We start from the raw sequence: 17,448 nt of genomic DNA on the forward strand, positions 1-17,448 counted from the left end.
GCCTTGCCCTGTCAGTCCCACAGTCCAAAAAGAGCAAACTATGGCTACAGGAATTACCCAGCCTTTACACTGGTCTTGCACTATGGTTTTTAAACACTTTTAGAACGTGCTGCCTAGGCCTGGTTTTTAGCAGGCCTACCCCAGCCAACTTAACAGGTAGTTGGTGGGGGAGGGGAGTAGCTGAATCCACTTTATTTAAAGCTTGCCAAAGAATTGGCCCCACAATCCCACCCTGAGGATCTTACGTGGATTCTCCCCACTTACTACCCCTTCAGCAATCAAGTCCCAAGCAAACAGCAACAGAAAAGGCAAAAAGTAAAAATGCCAAACAAAACCGCCTTTCATTTAATGTCCCAAAAATTAAGGCTCCAACTCCAGCCGTGAGCTTAACACTGCTCACACTTGTGCTTTCAGACAATCCAAAAGAAAACTTCAAAATTCAAAAAACACACAAACAGTCAGGAAATTCACTTAGCTCTCATCCCTGTGGATTTCACCAGGTTCCATGGAGGTATCCATCAGCTCTATGGCATCCTGGCTGGCTGGCTGGTTTGCCTCAGGGACAGTAGTTGCATCCAGCATTTCAATGTCCTAATACTGTGGGGATTCAGGAGCCCAGTCCCTCGAGCCTCCTTCCTGGGCTGACCCAGGGTAGACTGACTTGTTCTTCCTAAGCACAGCCTCTAAAGCCCTGAGCTGGACACGCCCTAACCTGTGAGGGGGAGGAACAACCTGCTGCTTCTGCTGAGTTTTCTGTTTAGCCTTAATTGGCCCCAGCAGTGGTTCATTAGCTGAGCTGGGAGCCTGCCTCTTAGGCTGTTCTTTTCTGCCAGGCACATCCCGCTGCTCCAGGCTGTTCTCCCACTCATCTTCTCCTCCCCAGGGTTCTGTATCCTGGTGTTTCAATGGGAACTCAGACCCTATCTGTTTGTCTGAGCTTAGCCTGTCACTCTGATTAGCCCTTTTTAGGGTAAGGCTTGGATTTGGAGGAGATTGACCTGGCACAACCCTAGTCTTAATGCTGGGGTTGTGACAATATAGACAGCCTTGAGGAAGAGACTGTGGGCCGTGGCCCAGGTCCAGATGCGGATGGCCTCCTGACAGAGGAGGGGAGATCCGGTGCCGCCTTGCTTGTTTATGTAGTACATGGCGACTTGGTTGTCTGTGCACAGGAGAAGAACCTGAGGGTAGAGAAGATGCTGGAAGGCCTTGAGAGCATAGAACATGGCCCTGAGTTCGAGGAAGTTGATGTGATGTTGACGCTCCTGAGGGGTCCAGAGTCCCTGGGTGCGAAGATCTCCCAGGTGAGCGCCCTATGCATAGGGGGAAGCATCTGTGGTTATGATCATGGAGTGAGAGGGTAGATGAAAGAGTAGACCCCTGGAAAGATTGGAGGAGTTCAACCACCATTGAATTGAAGAGATTGCCGAAGAGACGATGTCACAGAGATGGGATGAGAAAGAGGATCGGTGGTCTGTGACCATTGGTTGGCTAGAGTCCACTGAGGTGTCCTGAGGTGGAGTCGCACCAGAGGAAGTACATGGACCGTCGAGGCCATGTGGCCCAGGAGGATCATCATCTGCCGAGCTGGAATGGAGTGATGAAGGAGCACCTGACGGCAGAGGTGGAGCAGAGTTAGATGGCGGTCGGAGGGGAGAAATGCCCTCATTAGAGTGGTGTCGAGAACTGCTCCAATGAACTGAAGTCGCTGTGTGGGAAGCAGATGCGACTTGGGGTAGTTGATCTCGAAACCCAAGAGATGGAGGAACGAGATGGTGTGATGAGTGGCTTGAAGTACAAGCGGAGACGTAGGTGCTTTCACCAGCCAATCGTCCAAGTAGGGGAACACCTGAAGGTCGTGAGACCTGAGGAAGGCCGCCACCACAATAAGGCACTTGGTGAACACTCTGGGCGATGATGCGAGGCCAAAGGGTAGCACTTTGTACTGATAGTGATGGTGCTGTATCTGGAACCGTAGGTAGCAACGTGAAGACGGATGGATTGGAATGTGAGTGTAGGCCTCCTTGAGGTCTAGGGAGCATAGCCAGTCGTGGTGGGAGAGAAGAGGGTAAAGCGTGGCTAGGGAGAGCATTCTGAACTTCTCTTTGACTAGACACTTGTTGAGGTCCCTGAGATCGAGGATGGGACGAAGGTCTCCTGTTTTTTTTGGGGACCAGGAAGTAGCGGGAGTAGAATCCCTGACCCCTTTGGTCCGGAGGTACCTCTTCGATGGCATTGAGTAGAAGGAGGGATTGGACCTCCCTCAGGAGGAGGGGGGTTTGGGAGGAGTGAGAAGCAGACTCTACGGGAGGATGGTCTGGTGGAAGAGTCTGAAAGTTGAGAGAGTAGCCGTGGCGAATGATGTTGAGGACCCACTGGTCCGAAGTGATGACCTTCCAACGGCTGAGGAAAAGCTGAAGACGTCCTCCGATAGGTTGAGGGAGAGGCAGCGATGGTGGGAGAATTGCTATGCTCTGGAGAAAAGAGTCAAAAGGGTTGAGACGGCTTAGATGAAGGAGGAGGTTTGGCAGGTTGAGTCTGTGGGCGAGCCTGAGTCTGATGTTGGTGGCGAGGACGGCGAGACTGTTGTTGAGGCGGATTGAGAGGTCTGGCCGAGAACCTACGCTGGTAAGAAGACTGTTGTCTGTAGGGACGAGCAGGTGGAGTCTTCTTTTTAGGTTTGATCAGAGTGTCCCACCTGGTCTCATGTGCTGAGAGTTTCTGGGTTGTTGAGTCCAGGGACTCTCCGAAGAGTTCATCGCCCAGACAAGGTGCGTTAGCCAGGCGGTCCTGGTGGTTAATGTCTAGGTCAGAGACTCTCAGCCATGCCAAACGGCGCATGGCCACCGCCATGGCAGAGGCGCGAGAGGTCAGCTCAAATGAGTCGTAGATGGAGCGAACCATAAATTTCCTGAGTTGGAGGAGGCTGGAAATTTGTTGCTGGAACAGAGGGACCTTACGTTCAGGAAGATATTTCTGTAAGGAGGAGAGCTGTTGCACCAGATGCTTCATGTAGAAGGAGAAGTGGAAGGTGTAGTTGTTGGCTCTATTGGCTAGCATGGAATTTTGGAAAAGGCGCTTACCAAATTTATCCATGGTTTTTCCCTCTCTGCCAGGAGGGGTGGAGGCATATACACTGGAACCCTAAGATTTTTTCAAAGTAGATTCCACCAGGAGGGACTCGTGGAGCAATTGAGGTTTGTCAAACCCTGGGATTGGGATAACCCGGTACAAGCTATCCAATTTACGAGGGGCTCCGGGAACAGTGAGGGGAGTCTCCCAGTTCTTATAGAAAGTTTCCCGTAAGATGTCGTGGACGGGCAACTTTAGAAATTCCTTGGGAGGTTGCTCAAAGTCTAGGGCATCGAGGAAAGCCTGAGACTTCTTAGAGTCGGACTCTAAGGGGATGGAAAGAGCTGCTGACATTTCCCTAAGGAATTTAGAGAAAGAGGATTGCTCTGGTTTGGAGGCGGTGTCGGTCATGGAGGGTTCTTCGTCGGTTGACGAAGCGTCCTCTTCGGTACCGTGAGGGGAGTCTTCCCACAAGTCCGGGTCCCTAACGTCGGGGTGCGTACGTTTGGACATCGGCGTGGAGTGCTCGGCATGGCGGGTCTTTGAGAGAGATTTGCCTGAGCGCACCGAGGCGGTACCGGGTGAGGAAGACCGATGTCGTTCCTGGGACCGGACAGGGTCGGCAGTAGCACGGGTATGCACCGTAGGTGTTTTGGCCAAGAGCACCGGCATGGAGGTATTAGTCGGTACCAAGGGGGTCAACACCGATGGGACAGTGCGAGGCTCGGACCGGTCCTGTACCGGAAGGTGCGGTGCCAGCAACGCCGGCAACAGTTGTTGTTGCAGCTGCTCCTGTAACTGTGTTTGGAGTATGGCTGCGATGCGGTCATCCAGGGGAGGCACCGGTACCGCTTTTTTCTTCTTCGGTACCATAGGTGCCGCTCTACGCTCCGGCGATGAGGAGGCCGATGATGAGGCACTCACCGAGATCGGAGCGGAGCGTTTGCGGGGCCGGTGCGGCGCCGGAATGGCCGATGTCGCAACCATGGCAGGAGGGCGCTCGAGGGAAGTGGAAGGCTTCTTAGCCGGCTTACCTGGGCCCAACGACCCCGAGGAAGGGTCCGTCGACGTCGCGGCAGGTTCCATGGCAGATCCGGTACCAAACAAAATATTTTGCTGGATCTGCCTATTTTTCAAAGTGCGCTTTTTAAGCGTAGCACAGCGGGTGCAGGTGTCAGCCCGATGCTCTGGACCCAGGCACTGGAGGCACCAATTGTGCGGGTCTGTGAGAGAGATCGGGCGTGCACACCGCTGGCACTTCTTAAAACCCGGTTGAGGGGGCATGAAGGGAAACACGGCCTCCGCAAAATCAAAGCCGGAGGCCTGTATGGTGACAACAAGCCCCGCCGGGGCCGGCTCGAAAAAATAAAGAAAACTCGACGAGTTTTTTTTTTTTAAGGAAAAATAAAGTAATCCAAAGGGAAAAAAGGAAGAAATTCGGAAAAAATACGCGAGCGGGAAGGCAAACTAATGATTTCAACGGCCGTTGAAAAACATGCGACTTCTTCGCTCCGCGGAAACGAAGAAACTGGGGACCACGCACTCCTCCGTCGGGCGGGAAGGCACTCGCGCATGCGTGGTGCGGCCAACTAGAACTTTCTAGTTAAAAAGGTCCGTACCGGGGCTCCGTCGGTGACGTCACCCATACGTTAAGAATATGCTGCCTGCTTGTCCTGGGATAAATACCAATATCAGCTGACTGAGGTCTTTCTTTGAGATTGTCTTCCGTTAAGATAAAAGTATTTTTTTCCTCATCACTCTCCACAGAGTGGTTTATAGCATCTTTTAGTCCGAGAATTCCGTTTTAAGCCTTCCTCCGTTCACTGAAATACTTGAAAAATGTTTTGTCACCATCCTTTCTATCATTAGCCATTTGTTCTGGCAGAGTTTTTTGCCAGCCGTATTTCTTCATTTCTTTTCAATTTAATTTAATTTAGGAATTTATAATCAACTTAATTATCAAGTTCTAGGTAGAAAACAGCCAATACTAAAAAGCACAGTTACTTACCGTAACAGGTGTTATCCAGGGACAGCAGGCAGATATTCTTGACTGATGGGTGACGGCACCGACGGAGCCCCGGTACGGACACTTTTAGAGTGATTGCACTCTAAGAACTTGGAAAGTTCTAGAGGCCGCACCGCGCGTGCGCGAGTGCCTTCCCGCCCGACACAGGCGCGCGGTCCCCAGTTATGATAAGCCAGCTAAGAAGCCAACCCGGGGAGGTGGGTGGGACGCAAGAATATCTGCCTGCTGTCCCTGGATAACACCTGTTACGGTAAGTAACTGTGCTTTATCCCAGGACAAGCAGGCAGCATATTCTTGACTGATGGGTGACCTCCAAGCTAACAAAAAGAGGGATGGTGGGAAGGTTGGCCATTAGGAAAACAAATTTTGCAAAACAGATTGGCCGAAGTGTCCATCCCGTCTGGAGAAAGCGTCCAGACAATAATGAGATGTAAAAGTATGAACTGAGGACCAAGTGGCAGCCTTGCAGATTTCCTCAATAGGAGTGGAACGGAGGAAAGCTACAGATGCTGCCATAGCTCGGACTCTATGGGCCGTGACAGAACCTTCCAGAGTCAGTCCGGTCTGAGCATAACAGAATGAAATGCACGCTGCAAGCCAATTGGACAACGTACGTTTAGAAACAGGATGCCCTAATTTATTCGGATCAAAGGACAGAAAGAGTTGTGGAGATGATCTGTGGGGCTTAGTACGATCTAAATAGTAAGCCAAAGCCCGCTTACAGTCCAAAGTATGTAGAGCCTGCTCACCAGAATGCGAGTGAGGTCTCGGAAAGAAGACAGGCAGAACAATGGATTGATTGAGATGGAATTCAGAGACAACCTTAGGAAGAAACTTTGGATGTGTACGCAGAACCACCTTATCATGATGAAAGACTGTGAAAGGTGGGTCAGAAACTAGTGCATGGAGCTCACTGACCCTCCTGGCAGAGGTGAGAGCAATAAGGAAAAGTACCTTCCAAGTGAGAAACTTGAAAGAGGTATTCGCCAAAGGTTCAAATGGAGGCTTCATTAAGGCGGAAAGAACCACATTAAGATCCCAGACCACAGGAGGAGCTTTAATAGGAGGTTTTAAATTAAAAAGACCTCGCATGAATCTGGTGACCAGGGGATGAGCTGAAAGGAGCTTTCCATGGACTGGCTCATGAAAAGCGGCAATAGCACTGAGATGAACTCTGACGGAGGTAGATTTGAGGCCAGAGTCAGACAGAGAAAGTAGGTAATCCAATAATACCTCTACTGAAAGAGATGTGGGATTATGATGATGAAGAAGACACCAAGAAGAGAATCTTGTCCACTTCTGATGGTAACACTGAAGAGTGGTCGGTTTCCTGGAGGCATTCAGGACAGAACGAACGGGCTGAGACAGTAGAGAATCATGTGAAGTCAGCACGAGAGATACCAAGCTGTCAGGTGTAGAGACTGGAGGTTGGGATGTAGAAGGGTCTACTGTTGCTGTGTAAGCAGAGAAGGAAATATTGGAAGCAGAAAAGGATCCCTGGAACTGAGTTGAAGTAGAAGGGAGAACCAATGCTGCCTGGGCCATCTTGGAGCGATTAAAATCATGGTGGCTCTGTCCCTCTTGAGCTTGAACAACGTGCGTAACATGAGTGGAAGTGGAGGGAAAGCATACAGGAACAGATTGGACCAATCTAGGAGGAATGCATCCGCTGCCAGACGGTGAGGAGTGTAGAGTCTGGAGCAAAAGCTGGGCAGTTGGTGATTGTGAGGAGCTGCAAAGAGGTCCACTTGAGGAGTGCCCCACTGGTCGAAGATGGACTGCAAGGTCGATGGATCGAGAGTCCATTCGTGTGGTTGTAAAACTCTGCTGAGTTTGTCCGCTAATGAGTTCTGCTCCCCCTGGATCGCTTTCAGGAACAAGTGGTGATCTGTGGCCCAAGTCCAAATTCTCTGGGCTTCCTGGCATAATAGGCGAGAGCCTGTCCCACCTTGTTTGTTGATGTAATACATCGCCACCTGATTGTCTGTGCATAGTAGAAGTACCTGAGGAAAGAGAAGGTGCTGAAATGCTTTGAGGGCATAAAACATTGCCCTGAGTTCCAGGAAATTGATGTGATGTTTCATTTCCTGAGGTGTCCAAAACCCTTGAGTTTGAAACTCGTCCAAATGTGCTCCCCAAGCATAAGGGGATGCATCGGTGGTGATGACAAGCTGATGCTGAGGCAGATGAAATAGAAGACCTCTGGATAGATTTGAGGATATCAACCACCATTGCAGAGATCGACGAAGTGATGATGTCACAGATATGTGTCGTGAGCAAGGATCTGTCGCCTGGGACCACTGATTGGCTTAGGTCCATTGAGGAGTGCGCAGGTGAAGACGCGCAAGGGGAGTGACGTGAACTGTGGAGGCCATGTGACCCAAAAGAATCATCATTTGTTTGGCAGATATGGAACTTTGAGACAGTACCTGCTGACAGAGAAACTGGAGGGTCTGAAGACGATTGGATGGAAGGAATGATCTCATGAGGATTGTGTCCAGTATTGCTCCAATGAACTGAAGTCTTTGAGTGGGGATGAGATGAGATTTTGGAAGATTGATCTCGAATCCCAGGAGTTGAAGAAAGAGGATGGTTTGATTCGTGGCCAGAAGAACTGACTGAGAAGAGGCAGCTTTGATCAACCAGTCGTCTAGGTAAGGAAAAACCTGGAGATGGTGAGAGCGAAGAAAAGCTGCAACCACAATGAGACATTTGGTGAACACCCTTGGAGAGGAGGCAAGACCGAAGGGAAGCACCTTGTACTGGTAATGATGATGATTGATCATGAACCGAAGATATTTCCTGGAGGTCAGATTGACCGGAATGTGAGTGTAAGCTTCTTTGAGATCGAGGGAGCATAGCCAGTCGCTTTGATTGAGAAGAGGGTAAAGAGTGGCTAAAGAAAGCATTTTGAATTTTTCTTTTACCAAACATTTGTTGAGATCTCGAAGATCTAGAATGGGTCTTAGATCTCCTGTTTTTTGGGGGACTAGAAAATAACGGGAGTAAAACCCCTGCCCCTGCTGATCTGGAGGAACTTCCTCTATTGCATTTAAGCGAAGGAGAGATTGAACTTCTTGAACTAGAAGGACAGATTGAGGAGAGTTCAAAGCAGACTCTTTTGGTGGACTTAGATCCGGCAGAGTTTGAAAGTTGAGAGAGTAGCCGTGATGGATGATGTTGAGGACCCATTGGTCCGAGGTGATGATTTTCCATCGACTTAGGAAAAGAGATAAACGACCACCTATGGGTTGAGGAAGGTGGGTGGAAATTTGAACGCTGGCTATGCTTTGGAGAACAAAGTCAAAAGGGTTGTGACTTTGGTTGTGGAGGTGGCTTCACAGGCTGTTGTTGTTGTTGAGGCCTAGGAGGTTGACGTTGTGCTTGGCGTTGACGTCTAGGTGGTTGGGAAGGTTTCTGCAAAGGTCTAGCTGCATAGCGGCGCTGATAAGCCGACTGCTGTCTGAAAGGCCTTGTAGTAGGGGCTTTCTTTTTATTTTTGAGCAGAGTATCCCAACGTGTCTCATGAGCTGAGAGCTTTTGAGTAGTCGAGTCCATGGAATCCCCAAAAAGCTCATCCCCCAGGCATGGTGCATTGGCTAACCGATCTTGATGGTTAACATCAAGTTCGGATACCCGAAGCCAGGCAAGCCTACGCATAGCTACAGACATAGCTGTAGCTCTTGAGGTTAGCTCAAAGGTATCATAGATAGATCTAACCATAAATTTTCGCAGCTGAAATAGCGAAGAAGAGCATTGATGAAAAGCCTGCTATTTTCGTTGGGGAAGGTACTTTTCAAAAGAGGCCATGGTGGTAATGAGGTGTTTGAGGTAAAAAGAAAAATGGAATGCGTAGTTGCCAGATCTATTGGCCAACATTGCATTTTGGTAAAGCCTCTTACCAAATTTGTCCATTGCCTTACCCTCTCTGCCAGGAGGTACAGAAGCATACACACTAGCTCCTGAAGATTTTTTCAAGGTAGATTCCACTAACAAGGATTCGTGAGGAAGCTGGGGTTTATCGAATCCAGGGATAGGAATCACCTTGTACAAGGAATCAAGCTTACGGGGAGCTCCAGGAATTGTTAAAGGAGTCTCCAAATTCTTGTAGAATGTCTCCCTTAATATATCGTGCAGAGGGAGCTTCAGGAATTCCTTAGGAGGCTGGTCAAAATCAAGTGCATCTAAAAAAGCTTTAGATTTTTTAGACTCAGCCTCCAAAGGAATAGACATGGAGTCACACATACTTTTCAAAAAAGAAGTAAAAGATGTGGATTCCTGTCCTGAAGAAGGATCAGGCAATGCAGAATTCTCTTCTTCAGAAGAACATTCACCTTCAGAAAGGAATGGTTCTTCAGAGTCTCCCCACAGATCAGGGTCTCTTATATGAGATGTACGATCCCAGGACTCTGGAGTCGAAGGTTCCAAATGTCGGGATTTGCGTACCGACTTACCCGATCTCATCGACACGGTACCGGGAGATGTAACCTGTTGCACCGGTGCCGAAGTCTGAACCGACTGATGTCTCGGCTCCGGTGCAAGAAGTGGCATCGATGTCGATGAGGCCGAGTGCACCGGCACCGAGGGAGTGGATACAAGAATAGGAGATTGTCCCACTATCGGTACCGGTGGCTCAGACCGGACCGGTTCTGGAAGGATCGGGGTTAAAATAGCAGGAATTAGCTTTTGGAGTTGTTCCCTAAGCTGAACCTGCAAGAAGGCGGCAATGCGCTCATCTAAAGAAGGCACCGGTACCGCTTTTTTCTTCTGCGGTACCTTAGGTGCCGCTCTGCACTCCGAAGAAGAACCCGATGTCGAAGGGCTAACTTCAATCGGAGCGGAGCGCTTCCGCTGGTGTTTCACAGTCGGCAGGATTGGGCTCACTGCAGTGGAGACCGGAGGACGCTCCAGCGGGGAAGGCTTCTTAGCCGGCTTACCTGGAGGGTGCGACGCCGGCGCGGTATCGCGCGGTGTCGACGAAGAAGGTGCCGACTGCGATGGAACCGATGTTGGTGCCGGTGTAGCGGAGTCGGACATCTCGGCACCGAAAAGCAACCGCTGTTGGATCTGGCGGTTTTTCAAAGTCCTTTTCTTTAACGATGCGCAGCGGGTACAAGTTGACGCTCGATGATCCGGACCAAGACACTGCAGACACCAGTTATGTGGGTCTGTCAGTGAAATTGGCCGAGCGCACCGCTGGCACTTTTTAAACCCCGGTTGAGGGGGCATGAATGGAAAAACGGCTTCAGCCAAATCGAAGCCCGAGGCTTCGATAGTGGCAATAGGCCCCGCCGGGGCGAAACCGAAAGAAAAGGAAAAAAATTACTAATAGAAAATTTTTTTTTTTTAATTAAAAGAAATAAAAGAAAAAATGAGGGAAAAAATCTTTCCCAAAGGGTTTACGCGAGCGTGGAAGGCAAAAAGAGAAAAAATTGTTCAACAGCCGTTGAACACACGTCTTCTTAGCTCCGCGGAAACTAAGAAACTGGGGACCGCGCGCCTGTGTCGGGCGGGAAGGCACTCGCGCACGCGCGGTGCGGCCTCTAGAACTTTCCAAGTTCTTAGAGTGCAATCACTCTAAAAGTGTCCGTACCGGGGCTCCGTCGGTGCCGTCACCCATCAGTCAAGAATATGCTGCCTGCTTGTCCTGGGATAATAGCATTTACAGAAAACGCACTAGTTTACAATCAGAATTATAGCAATAAGACAAAAGGTTGTGCTCTTCCAGTGTCCATCCAGTACAAATTTGGCATTAATTAGGGGGTAAAAGAACCTGGGGACTCCTTCCTTATCAGTTTTGAGGCAAAACAAGGTGATTTGAAGGTTATGGAGAACTTTGGGGGGGAAAAAAAAAATCAGGAAATTCAAGATGGCCACCACGGCAGCATTTTGGAGCCAAAAAATGGCCTCAAATCAGTTTAACAGAAAAGAATAAACAGTAAAACCCTCTAACTTGCAATTAAACTTGAGCTTTAGTTTAAACAATTTTTATTGATCATCAATAAAGAACAATACTCAAAACAGTAGTAAAGAGTAAGTTCAATCATTTTTGTTTCATATCAACAACATACCCCTCTTTTACTAAACCGCGGTAGCGGTTATTAGCGCAGGGAGCCGTGCTGAATGCTCTGCGCTGCTTCCGATGCTCATAGAGTTCTTATGAGCATCGGGAGCAGCGCAGAGCATTTAGCGCGGCTCCCTGTGCTAATAACCGCTATCGCGGTTTAGTAAAAGGGTGAGATAGTTAGCCAGTCTTTCATATCTATGACCAAAATCCCCCTCCCAGCTCCTCTCTCTATTGACTTTGTATATACCATCCTTACAATGTAGACAGTTTGGACTTTTATAATCCCCTGGCTGGGATCCACTAGACATAAAGGGGTGATGTACTAACAGCAAGCAAAGGAAGCAGATTATAACTTGCAGTTAGTTATGTGCATTTGTAACTCACCTGTTTAGCAATGGCTTTACTATCCAATTTGTTGTAAACTTTTCTTATTCTTGCTACTGTGAGAGAGGAGACTGAGAGTGCATAAAGACCAAAAGAAACCTTTTCTTCTGGAAGAATTGATACCAGAGATGCATTGCCTGCTTCAGACTTTGAATCCTTACCTTAAAGACAAGAAGCAAAACTGTTAAATAACTACAGAAAGAGAGTAATATAGCAGTATCATACCAACTGCAGACCCTATAAATCCCTTTTTCTCCTTGGGGTGCCAAATCATGGCCTTCCAGGACAACTAACTGGTCTAGTTTTCATGCCAACCAATATACATGAACTAACCCTAGAACAGCTGAGCCAAAATAAACCTCAAATAAATTAGATTCCAAGTAAATAAATAAATAAAGGTTACAGTCTTGCAATCTTCTATCTGAGTGCTTGCTTTCTTCTGTCTTGTTTCTTTTATGCAAACATCACTCTATGAGCTATAGAGATTTTAGAACTTAGCTTCAACTTGGCTTTATAACAGGTGAGGGGTCTCTGTGGCCCCGTTTCGATTCCTTCTTCAGGAGACCCGAAACATGACTTGTGGTGAAAATCAGTGATTCAAAACTTATATGTTTTTAAACTCCGTGATGAAACTATATCTAAAAAACAAAATATAACAAAAGGCCAGTGGTGAGAAGAGATTACACTATCCACCACGGCAATATTCGAACATGCTTATGTAGGCTACCGTGAGAAAGAAGGCTTTTCAAAATACATACCGCCGGAGAGACGCTGTCAGTGTATACAAAATTCTTTGCAACTGCCAGAAAGAGACAGAAGAAAGCAAGCACTCAGATAGAAGATTGCAAGACTGTAACCTTTATTTATTTATTTACTTGGAATCTAACATGGAGCGTGACCAGCATTGAAACAGTTGCAATGACTGGAAGGCAAGCTCTGGTTCTCCTCTAGGGGGGAGCGTTCCCTCCTTGTAGAGTTTCACGTCTCTGAGTGACTAACAATTTGTTGTCCACAATCCATGTTTAGGTTACCTGCTTGAATGAGAGGTCAGTTTATATATATTTTTGGATCTAAGCATTTTTCTGACTAGGTTCTAATTAGCAATACCCCTGCAATTTCTGAAGGAAATTTATTTTGTACTAATACGTTCTAGAAAACTGGCATTTAAGCAAGAAATTCAACAAAAAAGACATAACAATACTCACAGGGCACACCATGCACAGCCTGGAAGCTGCCCACATAATTTGGTCCCAGGTCATAAGTGGCGCCCACACTGGCTGCAGTCAGGACTTCTTCCAGGAAGTGTGTGGGCCCCAGCCGCCACACCAAGGTGGAGAGCTGCCGCTGCGCTGGTGGTGTACCAATGTAGGTATACACTGTGCTCACCACAGGAGGATTGGCAGAGCCTGAGCCACCTGGTGAGCTGTGGACGTAGTGAAGCTAAAAAAAAAAACCAAAACCCATACAATTTTATTCGGTATGTCAATGAGAACAAAGAGCCAAATTTCATCAACGAATAATAAACTTTTAATGATTATGACAGCAGTCGCCATACAACAGATCACAAGTAATTTTAAAAATTGGAATAGACTTAATTATAATTTCTGGCTGAATTCGATATGTCATATTTACAAAATGGAGAGAACAATAGCTGTGCAAAAAGGGAATTTGAATAAATTTAATGAGGTATGGTGGCCATTAACAAAATATTGCAATGAGTAGACACCATTTTATATTATAAATACAATTTAAGATAGAAGGGATGGGAGGGAGGAATTTGAATTTATTAAATGACTAGATCATTAGGAAAGATTATTGATGTGATATATTTGATTGAATGTAAGATTGAAAGGGAGGGAGGGATGGGATAAAATTTGTATCTATTGGTATCATAAATGATAGAATTTCAAATGATGTATTTATTGACAAATGTTTAATATATATGTATTTGTTGTAAGATGAAAAACGAATAAAGAATTAAAAAAACAAACAAACCCCAAATGAAATATTTTAAACAAAACATAAGAAGGGAGTTAAAAATGAAATGAAGGGAAAGCAGATCAGCATATCAAATGGTCAAACTCCTTATTAAAATTAAAAAAAAAAAATGCCTGAAAGGTGGAACAAAATTGTTTAGAACTATAATGATTTGTGAAGTGGAACAAAATCATTTGGAAAAACCTTTTTTTTACTGGATAATTTATCAAATGGCAGGCGTGCTCTTCTTTAGCACAAACAATGCCACCTCCTCACAAGGATGAAGAACACAGTACTTGCATCTCTCTTAAATGCCAAAGACCAAGCTACTTCCTTCTATTAACTACAAGGGGTAAGCAGCCAAAATATGTTAATTTTGTTTAGTTTCATGCATCATTTATGGGAATTTTCTTTTTTTTCAATTCAGAGGCAATGTTGTAAATAGTATGCATGCTTCATAAACAGTGTTTATTATTCTTTGAATAGTTGCACCCTTTTAGAAGAGAGCACTATCCCCCCAATAACGTGTGAACAGTGCAAAAGGTATAGAGAATACACACTATTGAGTGATAGAGCACATTCTTCCACATGAGTGTGTACTATTAGTGACACAAGAGAAAAAAAATATAATTTAGGCTTAATTTTCCGTCATTTCAGGCAAAAAAAAAAAAAAAAAAAGAGCCACATGGAAAATGTCACTTTTCAGATTTGAAAATATGTTACATGTTATCAGTTTATGTTTGTCATTTGTTTTACCACCTTTCAGATTCAAGTATGTCAAAGCAGATTACAAAATTATGTCTTAATACGAAGCAACTCCAATTAACTGACAGGACAGGATAGGAGGAAAACTCTTTTCATACATACTACAAAAATTACATAGAAACAAAACATAAAAACCCAAGCATTCATAATATATAGTTATATGTAAACAATCCAAAGAACTGTACAAGCAGGCCTGTATATGATCAGCCTACAGGGTCTCACAGCTAATGCTCCAGGAAAGCTAATGAGAATACATGAGTCTTGGTGGTGTCTTAAATCTCATGTAAGGAAATTTGTTTACTGCATTTTATAATGTTTGTTTGTGCTTGAAATTGTGGATGTAAATGTTTTGTACATCGCTTAGATTCATAAATTTTTAAAATAAATAAATAAATGTAAGAAACCTTGGCTCAAATTTACAGAAGTAACTTGTTCCACTGTGTCTGAACTCTAGGCAGGTACAGAAAGGAAGTGGAAGGACAAAACAATGGTCATACCGTGAATGTACAACTCATACTTCAATAACGAACAATCTGGACTCCGGGACTAGTGCTGCCTGATTTCCGATTTGAATCGATTCATTTGTACAAAAAAACGAACTCACCGATTCAAGTCGGTGGCTCGGCCCCCTTGTAGCAACTCTTCGGACTTTCCCTCTGCTGCCAGAGTCCTTCATCTAACTTCCGCTCTGCACACCCTGCCCGACCAACGGCTACAGGCAAGAGCCACTACCGCATCTGCTCCTCCCGTCTTTATTCTCACACTCTCTCCCCTCATGCCTCTGAGTACACCTCTATCACTGCTACTGCTATTTTCCACCAATGAGCGCCGAGGAATACCTTCTGCTTCTTAGCGCCTGACAGTTCAGTCCACGCCCCCTGCCCTAAGCACAAATCTCCCAGGTGGAAGGCAGGTTAGGGATGTGGTTAAGGCTATTGAATTGAATACAGAGTTGGTGATGTCAGGGACAGAGCTTCGTTCAGGCCCTGGCTCGCGGAGATAAAGAAAGAACGTCACTTCCTGCGGGACAGGTTTGGCAACTGAGAGCAGCCCATCATGGTTTGGCTGAGAGGGATGCCGACGCCACGCAACTTGCTGAGATACTAGTGTAGTGCAATGCGATGCTTGTGGTTTTGGGCGGGTTCCTTCTCTGCTCCCACAGGGGGTAGCATGCAGGCCTTCGGGGGAACATGCAGGTCTTCAGAAGGAAGGGGGGCAGGCCTTCAGGGGAACATGCAGGCCTTCGCAGGGGGGGGGGGCCCTGGTGTAGAAGTACATGGAGGAAGGGAAGGGGGGTTCCAAAGAGTCGTGCATATACCGGGGGGGGGAGGAAGGGAAGAAATAATGGGTATAAAAGCAGAGGAGAGGGAGAGAGATGATGGACAATGGGATGGAAGGAGGGAAGGAACAGAAAGGGAGAAAAGTTGGACACAAGGGATGGTATGGAGGGGAGATAGAGTTACTGGATAGGAGGGTAGTTGGGAAGAGAAAGGAAGAGATGATGGACACTGCGGTGGTGGGGAAGGAGGGAGAGATGATGGATGAAAGGGTAGTTGAGAAAAGGAGAGATGGTGGGGTCCATCGCTGCAGCTGCGGGGATCGAGACGAAAGAAAGGAAAGATGCCAGGCCTCCGGGAGAGGGAAGGAAAACAAAAGGGGAGGACAGAGTTGGAAGATGGATGGTTAACACGGAGAAAGAAGAAAACGACAAATGGGCAGGGGACCCTGGCAATCGAATTATCAGAAGATAAACAGAAACCAGAGCCTGGAACCAACATGATTTGAATAATGACCAAACAAGAAAAGGTAGAAAAAAGAATTTTATTTTCTGTTTTGTGATTACAATACGTCAGATTTGAAATGTGTATCCTGCCAGAGCTGGTGTTAGACCACGAACGTGAGCTAGGATTTAACAGAAAGAGGAAAAGTATTTTTTGTTTGTTTATTTTGTTTAAACCACAGCGCCATTGTGGGTAGGAAAGGGCAAAGGGGATGAAAAAGCTATAAAATAAACCCACCAGGATGTTTGAAAAAAGCACCCAATGGGCAGAAAAATCAAATGAAAAATCGATTCAATAGGCTGAATGGAATCAACATTTTTTTCCTCAATCAGGCAGCACTATCCTGGACTACTATAATATCCTTTACCTGTCAAGCCCGGCCAGCATATTAAAACAACTACAAACAAACAACTACAAATAGTACAAAATACAGCTCTCAGACTGATATACTTGCTGAAGAAATACGACCTCATTACCTCCACGATCCAAGACTCGCACTGGCTCCCAGTACAAGCACGCATACAATACAAATTCTACTGCACCCTATACAAAGCTCTGAATTGAGACGAACCAAGCTATCTAAAAAATCGCCTAATCAGGAACAACACATCCAGACCAAGGAGAACAAAGGCACACGTTACCCCCCCCCCCCCTCCCCAGTTAAAGGCACACAAAGAAAAAAATCTATATGACGGACTATTAGCAATCCAATCGGTAAGACTAGACCACCACCTCTCCAAGCTGATGACCACAATGCCCAACTACAAAACCTTCAGGAAAGAATTGAAAACCATGCTATTCAAGAAATTTATCAATTGATCAAACTAAACCTTCCCAACTCCCCAGATCTTAATGCATTTTCCAACTATCAACCTTGTAATCTCTCTGGGAATGCCCAGGCCAATTCTTTTGTAAACCACCTAGAACTGAAAGGTACTGGCGGGATAGAAGACACCAATGTAATGTAATAAGATGGTTGCAGCGGATATATGTTGGGTGGGGGGGGGGTATCTGAATAGAGGATCTGTGGGCTTTTACTATAATGAACTGTAAGCCAATGGAGATGAAAAAACAAGGGGGTGACACGATCACGCTTGACAAAATAGTTGGGCAGTTGTGTTTTGGACTGTAGTCTCTTAATGATATCTCTTCTTTTCAAAACACAATGGCAAGTTTCAAAATTTATCTTAAGACTCATCTTCTCTTGAAAATGTACAGGTTATTTAGATTACAAGCAACAAAAATAAACACTCATTCCCCCAACTAAAACCTACAATCCGATAGCCAGAAACCCCCAGGCTCTGACAAGGACAATTTTTTTTAAACTGTGGCACTCTTTATGGTATCATAAAATAGCAGTACTAACCATCCGTACA

General features: G+C 46.2%; 1 protein-coding gene across 5 annotated transcripts in view; it reads right to left on the reverse strand.

Annotated features, from left to right (window-relative positions):
* The window catches only part of WDFY3 (WD repeat and FYVE domain containing 3), a 642,313-nt gene that overhangs the window by 262,230 nt on the left and 362,635 nt on the right, over positions 1-17,448 (reverse strand). For all 5 annotated transcript variants that reach the window (XM_033914678.1, XM_033914667.1, XM_033914648.1 and 2 more), the window contains 2 exons: positions 12,755-12,989; positions 11,550-11,710 (listed from right to left, as the gene is read on the reverse strand). In XM_033914678.1, the coding sequence (XP_033770569.1) occupies positions 11,550-11,710; positions 12,755-12,989 (396 nt within the window). The remainder of the gene's footprint in view (positions 1-11,549; positions 11,711-12,754; positions 12,990-17,448) is intronic.

Source organism: Geotrypetes seraphini, chromosome 1 (genome assembly GCF_902459505.1).
Source record: "Geotrypetes seraphini chromosome 1, aGeoSer1.1, whole genome shotgun sequence".
In the NCBI taxonomy this organism is placed as follows: Eukaryota; Metazoa; Chordata; class Amphibia; order Gymnophiona; family Dermophiidae; genus Geotrypetes; species Geotrypetes seraphini.